The sequence below is a fragment of the Schistosoma mansoni genome, chromosome 3, assembly GCF_000237925.1.
Source record: "Schistosoma mansoni strain Puerto Rico chromosome 3, complete genome".
NCBI lineage: Eukaryota > Metazoa > Platyhelminthes > Trematoda > Strigeidida > Schistosomatidae > Schistosoma > Schistosoma mansoni.
In genome coordinates, this window is record NC_031497.1 from 26,461,090 (window position 1) to 26,475,609 (window position 14,520).

The 14,520-nt window shown below is 35.9% G+C and overlaps 1 protein-coding gene across 2 annotated transcripts; it reads left to right on the top strand.

Annotated features, from left to right (window-relative positions):
• Positions 1–2,386: 2,386 nt before the first annotated feature.
• Positions 2,387–14,153, top strand: Smp_130270.1 (hypothetical protein; the record flags this gene model as incomplete). 2 transcript variants are annotated; one of them, XM_018799810.1, is made up of 7 exons in its annotated part: positions 2,387–2,483; positions 5,111–5,227; positions 6,360–6,486; positions 8,202–8,317; positions 10,605–10,693; positions 12,968–13,365; positions 14,092–14,153. In XM_018799810.1, 7 exons carry the CDS (start codon positions 2,406–2,408, stop codon positions 14,151–14,153), a joined length of 987 nt encoding a protein of 328 aa, XP_018651561.1. The 2 variants fall into 2 exon arrangements, with proteins under 2 accessions (XP_018651561.1, XP_018651562.1); XM_018799809.1 differs by having other exon boundaries at positions 2,406–2,483; positions 12,965–13,365.
• Positions 14,154–14,520: the final 367 nt, after the last annotated feature.

The window sequence follows — 14,520 nt, forward strand, 5'->3', positions numbered from 1 at the left end:
AAGTATACTATGAAAGAAAGAATTTAATCCTCGCTGCAATCGAAAGATCAAATCGATCAATTCGATTCTGAGTGACCAATTATGATTTAATTTGTCTCACAGACGTACTAGTACAACTAAAACGCGATATTGGAGATCCCAGGGTTTATGTGAAAACTGTAGTTAGAACAAGGACAACTTGGTTTTAAACCTTATCTGTTCCTAAGCATAAAGACAATTAGATTAGTACAATAATTTAAGAATTACAGTCATTAAGTGGAAAGCACAAACATACCGACCAGTAACGAAATGAATAAAAATTATGGGTCATACTAATTTAGTAGGATAATAATGTCTTTCAGTTGGTAAGTCACGTGCAACGGGGGTAGTACATAGACATATCAGACCAGAGTAACGTGGTGGGTGCTTAAAAAACGATTTGATTGGCTAGTTATGGACATAACTAACAATTAACTCCAAGTAGTCGAAGTAGCAGCCGCCTAATATGTGTTAACTAAAACTGAAGTGACACAGAAAGTAAAAACCATGCATAAATAAGGACGATATAGCATCTAAAATGAATAACAGCACTACCCCCTTGTAGCGAGACAATTAAAATACACAACAAAGTTTTTAGGAACGGCAACTGTCAATGAAGTTGCAGTTACGGAAGTCTGATGACTCCTGCCCAGAATGGTTATCTGAACAGCCAAAGAGAGCCCCATTTGAATCCGCGAACCATCTAAAGAAGCGAAGTTGAGTTACTTCAATGGATAACCAACAGAATACTGGAAGTTCATGTGGCGATTTGGTACACATGTAATGTAAAAGATTATCACTGATAACTAATGTCTGTCACTCTTAATATACTGCTACGACGGTAAAGCATATTTAATTCGCCATCAATGGAGTAATATTTTTACATGTTCTGTCTTATTTTGTAACACATAACAGTACAAACCTCACCTGATAGGAGCTGATTGACCAATAATATTTTAACAAAACGCCTGTCGCTTATGACCCATTTATTCCCTGACTGTGTGTGGGTTCATTATTTTCTTCGTAACTGACTCTACTACTTTGTGTTTTTGTACTGTAGTGAACGGGAACTCAAGTGAAGCCGACCAATTTGTCATTAAATGCAAAATTATAAAGTGCCTTCATGAAATAAGGGAACCATACATGAAATACATTGTTTTCGCATCTTCCATCAGTTGTCCCGTACATACTTTATGATTCTTCCAATTCTGCTGTTACCACAATTGCTCTCTATTTCCATTCCTGTTCTCTTTAATTCTATCTTCTGCTGGCAGGCGTTGTACTTCCGATTATTACTACATATTACGTATAGCTATCAGCATACGTAGCGTGCATCCCAGTTCTACTTGTATTAATCTACATTTTTGGAAGTACAATATAATTCTGGCCGCATACCTATTAACCTGTTTTGACCATAACCCCTCGAAGACTTCGTGCGCAACAGCTAAGGGGTTAAGTTGGCAAATTCATTTGTAGACAATTAAATCCCAGATTAACTTCAGGACAGGACATAATGAACTGAAACTAACTGCATAAAACCAAGTTGAAGAAAATATGTACTTGGAGTTTCTCAGGGTGCTATACTGCCCTTTTCGTTATTCCTAAAATTCATCAGCGATCTTCCAGTTATATATCAGTTCCTCAGTTCTTATTTATGTGGCAGATTGTAAACTGGCGGACATGAACCTAAATCACATGAGCTCCATGTAGATCTAAAACTACTGCCTCAAGAATGGACAGATTTGACATTCAATCCTCAGAAGTATCAAATGACGTTATTTTGAGCTACGCAGGAGACTCAAGCCTACGCTACCTATCTCTTATTCTGAAGACAACTAGACACATTGACTTCTGACACTGTTCGAGATCTAACTTTCTTAAATCTAAAGACCCACGACACTGTTATACCCCTCTTCACAAAGCCATATAAGTTTCTTGGAACAGGTATAAGGGCTTGCTACAAAATGGGTATTCAGGATAGGAGATAAAGCCTGTGAAGATCGACATCACTACCTTAGACTGTTCTCACCAATTTGGCAGAGAAAGAGGGGTGACCTGATAATGGTGTATAACATACTAGCTACACACAGTTGCTCAAATAAAAACATCTTAACCAAAGCTAAAAATTTCACGTTAAGGAGTAACTCACGACGAGTTATACAACAATATACTCGTCCATAATCAAGAAATACTAACTCACAATTCATCAGAATCAGTTTAGTTAAGAAGCCTAACCACAAACATTAGAGGATAGTGAAGATCTAGAAGCGTACTGTAACGTCAAGAATGGAGTTCAAAGGAATTAATCGATTTGTGCGAGTTAATCTATAAACACAGATTAGCGCTCATATTAATTAATGGCCTTGGCCTTGTTGTGTATTTTGAATATGCTGGTTGACGAGTCGCAAAAATTACTAAATGAACTTATCTCAGATTTCGGATGGACTCATGAGTTTCTTTCGTATGTGAGTGCTTATTCCAAGTTACCTGTAAATTTATACAACACTAGTGTTCGTTATTGTTTTGTCTGAATATTTCATACGTAACTTCTTCCTTTTATGAAGAGCACATATTTAAGAGTACAATTCTGTGGGTTTCTCCTCTAATGCGTTCATACCAGCTTTTCATAAAATTTGTGGAGATCATTAATTTTCTTCACGCTTTGCTTAAAATTTCTGAAGTGCATTAATACTTGATAGAAAGAATTACTAACTCAGCCCACTACCAGGTTTCTTCCTTTATTAGACCCCCGGGTTTAAAAATGTTTTCTTCTCCATTTGCTGGTTGTCACTGCAGTTTGTCACTTCCTCCTTGAATGTGTGACTATTTTTCAGTAGTAGACACATTGTGATCTTGTCATATGATCCATTACACAAAAGTAGTTCAGAGTTTTTAGATTAACTTCCTTAAATCCTTTAACTGTATGCACAAGAAACGGACTGGACTGAAGCGTGGAAATGAAACATTCAAACTTCAAATTGCACTTCGTGTGCGAAACCGACTCATCTATATGGTTCTTGCACGATATCTGATATCATTATGAAAACCCCAACTGTAATTTGTTGTGACGATTCCGTAGTCTAACTCCTGATATTAATCCTCAACTTTGTTCTGAGCCGAATGACTAATAAAGACTTTGCAAGACCATTTTTATAATCCCTCAAGGTTGTCCCCATACTTTGGTTCCACCATTAACAATAAGCGACTCATGTTTTGAAAAAAAATCGTCTGCTAGCAGAACACTTGTGTTCAACTGTGATGTCTGCTGTATTGTAATTATTGCTCCCAAATCCAGTCAGCAATTATGTACAGTCGGATAGGGATGTATGAGATCGAATTTTGCTAGTCTCTATTTTTCTTGCAGTCATTCTTCTCACAAACAGTTTGGTCACAAGAAGTTGACAAACTTGCAGTGGCTCGAAGTTTGCCGGCGTTCTATCTTCATAACATTTATCGCGCTTGGTGAAACCTGAAAACAGTGACAAGAGTAGATTTTAGCAAGTGGTTTACTTAACCTTCAAACGATAAAATGGCTGCCTTCTCTTTTATTTTAGTCTAAGGGTAATTGGTTGGAAGAATAAATAACGGACAGCAATTTAAAATTACATCATTGGGGGTAGGCTAATCATGTTTTATACGTCTGAAATCTGGAGATTACCTCATAAAGAAGCGCTAACTAGAGAAAAATGCAAGTGAAAGTGGCAGCAAGTGTTAAAAAAACAGTATTTATTCTGAAAGTATTCAGTCCCTCTTTCTGTCAATGTAAGGGACTGTGAAATTATTTCTAACATAAATAAATTTAGCATTTGAAGGTGAAATATTTTTGCTTAGAATTGGTCAAAGTAGTGCAAACCTACCCACCAATCCCGTTACATATTTTAAGTAGATCATCCTTTTGTTTCCTCGCTTCTGCTCTGATTTGGTGTTTAGCTTTTTTGTTATTATAATCACTGCTTTCTCTTCTCAAGTATAGTAACCTTAATAACTGAGCCAACATTTTAGATGTTTATTTATTTATTTAAGCACATAAATATTGGTACAAAGAGGAAGCAGATACATATGCGCCACACAAATCTCATTCGATTTGTGTGAGGGCTGTGATACTGCCCAGTTGTCCAAACTAAAGCAGGTGGTTTTCTTAGGGGGCCACACCCGGAGACTTTGACCTAAAGGTCTGATCCACAAGGCAGTGGGGCACCGTAAGGAGATGTAGTCCCATGGTAGCTGGTGACCAAAAATTGGTTCATACGCCATTTATCCCCTCAGGATGCTTCAGAATACTGGGGCCCATATGCACCATTGGTTTGGAATCAGGGTTTTCCAACTCCCCTAGGTTGACTTTCCGTGTCCACCAACCCGGTTAAAGCGCCGGACATTCGCTTTTTTTAGATGGAAATTTTTCCAATATTTTGTGTTCGGTATGTACTACTTGCAAAGATCTTCAGAATAAATTTGACTCAAGTCTTCCTAGTTGATGTTTTAAGTGAATGGGTAAAAGTATCTAACACATAATTGTTTTCTTATAATGAAATTTACTGACGTCATTCCCAGCTTACAATCCACAGCGCTACACCTCCAACTGTAAATGTGTTGTATGACTTTCAATGCAAGTTATTGAGATACATAGCTTGTAATTATCCTTCCTACTCGTACAATAAAGCAAAAATAATCTTAGTCGTCCCAAATGTTGGACCGTATCATCTACATCTGCTTAGAAATAAATGTTCACGCGAAGTTTGATAAATACACAACCAGGCTTAGCAATACATTCAACAATTTAGAGTATGAGTATCTTACAGTGCTGTATAGGAAACTAAGGCTTCTAACAATATCTTTTTTGCCGTATTGTAGTTCTTAAAGGATACTAATATGCTTAAGGCTTAAATATGACTCTTAAAGTCTTGAAAAAAGTCCAGTTCACGAACAGGGGAGTTAATAAATGGAATATTTACTTTAGGATTATTGGTATCCAAATGTGCTTATTTTCGTAAAACATCGGTAACCTGTTCTCAGACTAAATAAACTATATACTAGTTCGTCGTATTTGAATGATCATTTCTAATGAGTTCTACGTGGTTTCTTATATGTTTAGCCAGTTGAATATGGAAGATGCTCCTATTCACAGAATCATTGGGTTCCTGTAAAGTCTCTCACAACACACAATCATTATTGTTCATTACGTCAACAAGGTTTCGCCAAGGAAGAGATTGTAAGTGCTTTTTGTTAATATTTATAAGTTTGAAGCCAAGAGGAAAAAAATCTAGGAAGTAAATAATTTTGTTTTTCCTCACTCACTAGCAAAATGTAAAATTAAACAATGGATAGTGAATGACCATGTAAATAAGTAGACAACAATTAAGAAAATTACACTTCAAAGTATCAACCGTCATGGTTGGTTTTGTTCCTGAAAAAATGTATTTACCACTTACTCAGAATACCTCATTACAATTCCTATTAACTTTAATATGACAAACTTTCAAACTATTGAAGCAGCTATGATAGCCCGGTAAGCGTTAGCCTGCACAAATATTCTTCATTTAGCAACTCCACATCGTAGACTGACCACGCCTTTCTACATCACAATATCTATCGAACAAAGTCCATTGTAGTTATTCAGTTGATGACAATTGATGAATTTAAGTGGAGATGACCAAACCATATCTCTTATCAGTCTAGTTTATTTTTACTCTGATTAAATCTTTTAGACCAGCAGAAAAAGAACCTGTGTCGGCTCTGTTATCTAAAACAACTTAACAAAGCAGAGTATTCGGATAAGCTGATACGGAACTCACCTTTCTACTCACATCTGGAAACGAATTTTATATAACTCCCCATGACCTTGGGCTTGGTACTCTAAAGTACAGTAAAAACCAGCTGCATGTTTTCCTGGGATCAGTTTCACCTGATAATTGTCCGGTTTGTATCAAGGTGTCAACTTTAAAAGCAATAAGTTTAACCAACATATATAGTTTCGGAAATAACTACATTAAACATCACGAGCAGTGACTAATTTCAGTGAGCAACCGTAATACTTTTAACTAAACATAAAGAGTATAAGGCATATAAAAATAAAATTCGTAAACACAGCCAGCATATCATGTTATGGGGTAGTTAATACGTTTGCTTGTAAATTTATTTTATAACCATCTCAGTAATCGTACATAACTTACTTGTTTATACTATCTTATGTGAGTTTTACTTCAGGAACAGTGATTGTCATACACTTTTTAGTTTTTCTATGTTTCTAGTCTTAATAATTAGATAGAGAGAACGAGAAAAGATTGTTGTAAGTAACTGTCACTCATCAACGATCACTTTCTCAAAACTTTTTTTTCTTACAGGACGCCATGATACCCGATGCTAGTATATGTACGGCTGAATGTACTCAACCTACATCTGATTGGACAAATGATCCATCTTGGATTATGAATATGCAGGCATTTTCCACAGATAAATCTCATCGGTCATGTAAGGCGAATTATTATTTGTGGTTGGCATTGATTATACTACTTAACTCAAAATGAGTATGTTGAAAGTTAATATTGCTTTTCTCTATTTTGTACATTCGAGCAATTTAAGACACGTGATTGACTTATGTGATTTATAGAGATTACTTCAATATTGAAAATAGTCACTTATCTTAGGGAACCTGACATAACATACTTTACTGAATACAACAACTGCGATATGTTACGTCACGTTTTGTTTATGGCCAGATGATATGTATCATCAACCTTTTACCTAATTGATAATGTGATTCGAAGCCTATCACGTAATCAAATATGAACATACTAGCTACAATAATCTCTGTAAATTGGAGTATCCCTTAGTTCTGTATGGGTTATTTCGTAATCACTTACTTAAGCCATTCTTTATGCAGGCTTGATATCAGCGGTAACGCCTAGAAGGTTTCAGATGGAGTTGGATTATTTCATAAAAAGTATGGCAAATGTCTGTTTTAATTAGACAACGAGTAGTTAGAACTCTGATGCTGTTTACTTTTATCTTTGGGATATTGAAATCATGAACCGATCAATATTAAACCACTATTGAAAACCTGAAAGCACTGAACGACCATTTTGTTCTTGTATGGACTGATTAAAGTTAGATATTATTACAGTTGGATCCCCACTCATTGGTCTAAATGTTAAGCGTTCTTGCACGAGACCGAGGATTCTGAATACAACTTCTGTGTGCGGAGTTGTGGATGCACTGTTTAGGAGTCCCATGTTAGTACTCAACGACTGTCCAATGCTTCCAGATTTTCAATGGTGGTCTAACATTGATTGGTTCATAATCTCAGTGAAACTCAACAATCTCCACAACAGTATGCTTACAAATAAATGACTTAAATGTTTAAACAGAATCCTAACAGATTTGTATACTTAGTTCTGAAATCTATGTAAATGTAAAATCTTCAGTTACAATTATTGAACTGTAGTTATAAGTTTTTTTTACACACCTTCATAAAATCTTTGCAATCTATAGCGTATCTAATTACTTAAGAAGTATCACAACGGTTCTTTGTGTATTTTACCTTTTTGGTCTATCGTTTAAAGAAACGATTGATGATAAAAAGGGATGTAAGTTGGTGGTTGAAGTTAGTCGACAGAAAACCCCCGCTTGACTTAGGTTTTACACTATTTAGCACCCGTTAACATGGTGTACCTGTAACCCCGAGCGAACTGATACTCCCTAGCATATGTCGTCAAAGATAGATAAACATGAATGGCGGCTAATCACTGCCTATAATCTTTTCATTCACATTGCCACATGTTATATCCTTGTAAAATGTGAATTTCGTACTGAGAATTTACAATAATTAAGTATATGATATTGAGTAGGGTATCAATATTATTATTGTTTAAAGTTCTTACTTACTTACGCCTGTTACCCACAATGGAGCATAGGCCGCCGACCAGCATTCTTCAACCCACTCTATCCTGGACCTTCCTTTCTAGTTCCATCCAGTTGTTGTTCATTCTTCTCTTATCTGTTTCCACTTCTCGGCGTAATGTGTTCTTTGGTCTTCCTCTTCTCCTTTGACCTTGAGGATTCCAATTGAAAGCTTGCCTTGTGACACATTTCAAAGTTCCTACTTATTATTTATCTTTCCAAAATATGCTTACTACTATTTACTTTTTTCTTGATTCTAATATTGTTTCGTTTTCTGTAACTTATAGCAAATAATTCATCACAAGATGTATCCAAATTAGAAGTTTTATCTATGATGCGAGATGCAAAACGACGTCGTCAAAGCTATCGAGGAATACATACCGCAAGAAAATCTTATACTGAAGTATGTGAATCTTCAATTATATATATATATATATATATATATGTTGATAGATGTGTTTCTTGAATTGTTCTATTTTTGATTCGAAGCTCTTAATAGCATTTTAATAATTATCTTCGGTATAAATAAATTCAAGGTGTCTCAAAATGCTCTGGTACGACCGAGGGTCGGGAGAATCAGCTCTCCCTCTCGAAATGCTCTCACATGACCACGCTCATGCAGCCACTGTCAGGGAAGTCCTACTCATTGCCTTCTCGAGATGGGGGTGTTCTCTACGTAATTGAGAGTATAAAAAGTGAACAAATGGTGCTTTAACCGGGTTGGTGGTTATGGAGGATCCACCTAGGGTAGTTGGAATACTCTGATTCCAAACCAGTAGTGCACATGGGCTTCAGGATCCTGAGGGGACAAATGGTTTGTGAAACTATTGTTGATCACCGGCTACCACGGTACTGCATCTTCTTACGTTGCTCCACTGCCTTGTGGATTAGACCTGCCGGTCAAAGGTTCAGAGAGTGGCTCACTAAGAAAATCACCTGCTTCGGTTTGGGCGATCAGATAGTATTCTAGCCCTCACACAAATCGAATAATTTGTGTGGTGCATATGTATTTAGTGCTTCCTTGTACCAATATTTATGTGTTTAAAGAAATATATAATTCATGATAGTTTGTTTAATAAACTCGATAATTTCATGAGTTCGTCATTTGATAGATAGTACATGGTGCACGTTTACATGGTAGATGGTAAGCATCTGTACAACTTGTCACAAACTCGTATTAGTCCAAGGTTTCATTACTTCAGATCATGAAAAGACAAAGACATTGACTATATGAAAGTCATTGACATTAAAGCATTAGCTGTATTAGTAAAAAAGGTCAGAAAATAGGGACTGAGTTGTGAACTGTCAATTATTGACATAAGATTGAAACTCAAAATCCAAAGAGAGACAATAAATAACAAATATATATCTTGATATGCTGACCCAACCAGATATATCAATCCAAAACCAATTGATAACTAGGAGATTGCTGATGAATACACACTGTCGGTCAAGATTTGACTTAATCTTCAAAGGGACATGTGTCTATATTTATAAATGAGTTGTTCATATAGTTGACTCGATTTACCAATAAAAGCTTCCCAATCTGCTTCGGTTTTCTCATTCAAGTAGCTTGTCAATGTTATATCTTGAGATTGCATTCGTCACGGGTCTACGATAATTGCGAAAATACGGAACCATTGAACTTGATAAGACGACAATTAATACACAATAACATTTTAACACTATCACTCCACACGCTTATAAGAAGGTAGTACTTTTAAACTAGCTTTGTATTCTTAGTAGAAGTCGAAAAATTGAAATGAAACAACTCTGTTTATATGGTGCCATCCAGTGACCATTGGATACGTAACAAAATTAGCAAATTAAAAATGATAACACTCCATTAGGTATGCAGATAGTAAACGTATATGTCTGTTGTATCTGCGGAAATGCTTATCCGACTTGATACCGAGAAACCTGGGAATCGGACGATGCAAGTAAGAAATAACCTGAGAACCGTAGATCAAGATTGACCTTGGGAATAAATCAGAATGATGTGGAAATACACCACTTCCCATAAGATCCATTTAAAGTTAGATTAACAGTCAGATTTGTATAAATTAAACTGAGTAGTACTTGAAACTAATTAATCAGTAATTTACTGTGTGAATACATGTTGACAAATATGACTAACTGACTAGGCCGTGTAATCACTTCTTAAGATCTGATTACGTGTCACAAACGATCAATTTCAATTTAATCGATTAGGTTATTACTCCTCCATATGAATATCAGTGTCTTTTAAATCCTGATATTTGAGGCTCAGTACCGGCCTACAATACATACGGAATCAGGAGCGACTAAGCTGCTATAATGTTAGCGGTTCTGTTGTGTAAATTGATAACATCAGATGGGACACAACAGTTCAACAATAGGCTACTGACCTAGGGATAAGACGGACTATAGAAAAACTCGATACCCGAGGTAGAACAAGCCGAACAAAACGAATCGGTACAAACATGCATATGTAATCATGAAAAGTCAGTTAACCAGAGAACCTACAATGTATTGTAAGTGTATACTACTTTCAATACATACAAGTAGTTTGATTTCTTTTCTTAAATTTCAGTCAACACTGTTAGTTGTCTATAACTAGTTTGTTTTTGTTAAGATGTCTTACTTGAAATATATGATCAAATTAAAATCTAATTATTCTCTCTCTCTTGATCCCTCTCCTACTCCCTCAGGTATTACGCGAAATTATAGCACAACAAACTGAAATATTGACAGCCAGTCAAGAATTGTCGGAACAACAGTCTGAAGATAGAAGATCTAGGTGAGTTTTTATTTGCGGCTGTAATACTGCCCAAGTGCCCAAACCGAAACGAGTGGTTTTCTTAGGGGACCACAACTGGAGCCTTTGACCTAAAGGTTTAACCCACAAGGCAGTGGGGCACCGTAAGGAGATGTAGTCCCATGGTAGCTGGTGACCAAAAATTGGTTCATACGCCATTTATCCCCTCAGGATGCTTCAGAATACTGAGGCCCATATGCACCATTGGTTTGGAATCAGGGATTTTCAACTCCCCTAGGTGGACCCTCCGTGTCCACCAACCCGGTTAAAGCATCGGACATTCGCTTTTCGTCCTCTCACTTTCGTAAACAACACACCTGCCACGAGAAGGCAGTGAATAGGGACTTCCCTGGCAGAGGCTATATACGCGTGACCATGTGAGAGCATTTCGAGAGGGAGGATGGCCCCTCCCCACTCTCTGCCGTACCAGGGCATTTGGGGGCATATTATTATTATCATTACTTCTACTGTTATTATCTTATTTTTATCATTTGAAGTAAATATTTATATATATGGAGTCCTAATTACTACGTAATATATGCTTGTACATGTTTTACTGTGGTTATTTGAAGCTTGTCATCGGAAAAATCTCCACTTGTTTAATGTGTAGAGCGTAGAAATGGGATTTTTAGCTTCTGTTATGGTCTCTCACTTAAAATATTTACCAACTGTTAGTTTTTACGTTATCTTTTATTGATAATTACGCTTATGTCACTTATGTTATGGTCTGCGATACATTTTAGTTACTATTACTAAAGAATACGTAAAAAGGTGCATTATCAAGGTGGAATACTGATATAACTCATGAGTATTTGTAAGTGATCATGTTGACCCAGATGGGGACATGGATATGAGTTGACTTGAGTCTTTTTCCTGAACTGTTTTGGAATAGCTATATCCTGAGTTATAAATGCACTAAACCTAATCGTTGTTCCTTTTGATCCCCTGATCAATCTCATATGCCAAGTCAAAATCCTACTTCTAATTTTATGAGTTGTTTTCTCTATACCCTAATGTCTCTGACTTGGCCAGTTACATGCCCGACTAACACTGTTGACCTTGAACCAACACAATTAGGTTCCCATTGGCCCGTACTTCGCAAGCTTCTCTCTATACCCTCCCTTGAGTTCAAAAGTCATCAACCAGTCTCTACTGTATGTTTATATTTCATGTAAATGTGGTTTATATAGACATACCAGACCGCATCACACCGTAAAATAAAAAACAACAATTTTTTATGAACAAACCAAAGGGTCTGTGAATAGAGGAGACTAAATAACAGATGGGCAACAATTTAAGAATAGTGAATCGTATAACAGTTGTTAGTGAGTTAACTGAAAGCTTATGATAAACGGAATGCATAAGCATGGCAATCTAGTTATCTGATTGTTATGTCCTAAGCCTTGTCATATATCGTGTGACTTAATCGCCAATTAGAACACCGACTTATGTTACCTTGGCACTGTGCCAAACCATTGACGCATTAACCAGTACAAGTGGCCTATAATCAACTCTGAGTCCTTATTAGTTCTTCTCGCCTAGCTCTATCTGTTTGAGTTTAGACCACAATCTCACCTTCCACTGTATAAATCATGTATTTCAGACATACGCAGTTTATTTACTAGCAAATCAGGCTGCATAAAACCATAAAATAAAAAATAACAAGGCAGTAAACAACTGTTTTGTCCTATTATGGTATTCCTCAAAAATGTACCAGCAAACCCACTTAGAATAGAACTTATTTTCTTCAAGTCGTTACACCATTGAGTTAGAATTCAGTAGTCTATATATATATATATATATATATATATATATATATATATATATATATATAACTTCAAATCGCTATATTTTGCAACTGTTGGTTAGTAATTGCGTCATACTCAATATTGTTGAACCTCACTAGTCATAACTTCTCGTTAAAGGTTCAAAAATTACCATCTAAAATTAGTTTCTGGTGACTGTATAATCTCCTTCAATAACACCTCCAAACCCTAATCTTTCAGATTACTATTTATACTCTTACTACTTCTACCACTATGGAATTCGAATGGACAACTTCATCTCTGTGTTAATGTGGTTTGGCAACTCGAACTGATGTACGTACGTAGGAAGTTCTACGTTGTGACTGACTGACTGTACAATCATTACTGTGAGTACAGAATGTTTGTGAGGATGACTGTATCTCATATTTTATACAAATTTCCTTCACAGTTTGTCTTTTTATAATTTTCTTGATTTTTTTTATTGTAGTAGTGTAGAATCACTTTCAAATAAACCGGAAAATCTTCATAAAAGTCGCTGTTCACACAAATACAAAACACAGAATCCTTCACGAATACACCGCTATTCTCCTTCCAATTCTCCATCATCATCATCATCATCAACAACAACAACTCGACGAAACAATGAAACTTGTAGAAAAACATCCAAATCAACTTTAAAGCATACACATCATCATTCATCGAAATGGAATGATAAAAGACAATCATCACCATCATCATCATCTAAACATCGAACTTCTAGTAAAGAGATGAACAAACGTTCTCATCATGATAGTGTTGATATTCATGATAACGATGAGGTTGATTCTCCGCTGCATAAAAAGTTAAAAAAACATAAAAAACATTCTAAACATAAACATAAACATAAAAGTAAGAAGTAAACATTCCGGTTCTGGTTTTCATTATTCTTATGTTATCAAACAGAAAGAAATTCAATGATGAATATACATTGATATCGTGCCAGAAATATCTCGGCCAAACAATTAAATCTTGATTTTAGTTGGTTTTTGTATTGGTTGTTTGAATCTTCCCATTGATGCTTAGGACTACAATTGATCAGTCTCTTATTGGCATATATGCATCCTGTGCGGATTGCCTCAATATTGCCAGTAATTCACAAGACTGTTAAGGAGAAATAGATGGTGGCTAGTAGTGGAATCAAGGATGCTTATCGTTCCCGTCCTATTTGTGACTTGTCAAATGAATGTCTCTGCATTCCGAAGTTTATGTTCACTTCTGGACTTGAACTCAGTACCTTTGTCTTCGAACTCCATAGAAGGAATTGGAGTTTAGGACTGCAATTGATCAGTTTCTTTTGACATATGTGCATCCTGAGCGGATTGCCTTGATATCGCCTTAAATCTCAGAGTGAACATCAATTCTGGAGTTCAGGCACATCCAGCTGACGAGTTCCAAATAGGCTGAATCGTTCGTTCTGGATTCCACTGCTAGCTATCATCTATCTGTGCTTCAAATTGAATCTTGATTATACTGGAGAATGTGATCTGGTTTTCTTTAACCTTCTATGATATTTTCATCATGTTCATTGTATGTTCATATTCTATTAAATAAACATGTTATTTTCCTACATAAAAGATTCTATTCATCTGTCTTCGAATTCTGGTGTAGGACTATACACTAAAAGTACAGTTCCATGAATAACCATCGCTTAGTCATATCATACCATTGTGTTCTTTCATAGATTACCATTGCATTCATTAATCTTAACAATTAAAAGTTCATCATATCAGGAGGGGTTTTGTGGAGATTTTAATAATTTTATACTTGAATTCATAAGTCGATTGAAGCTAGACCACCATGGAAAACCTGGAAGCACTAAACGGCCGTTTCGTTCTATTGTGGGACATTAGAGTCTTAGTGGCTAAAACATCAGCATTAATGAAATACAAATATATTTTTACTGATGAGACTCGAAGTGGAGCGAAAGTAGCATCGATTCGTTCCTATGATGTATTGACAGATTCAAAATATAATCAAACTATATATATATATATATATATATAT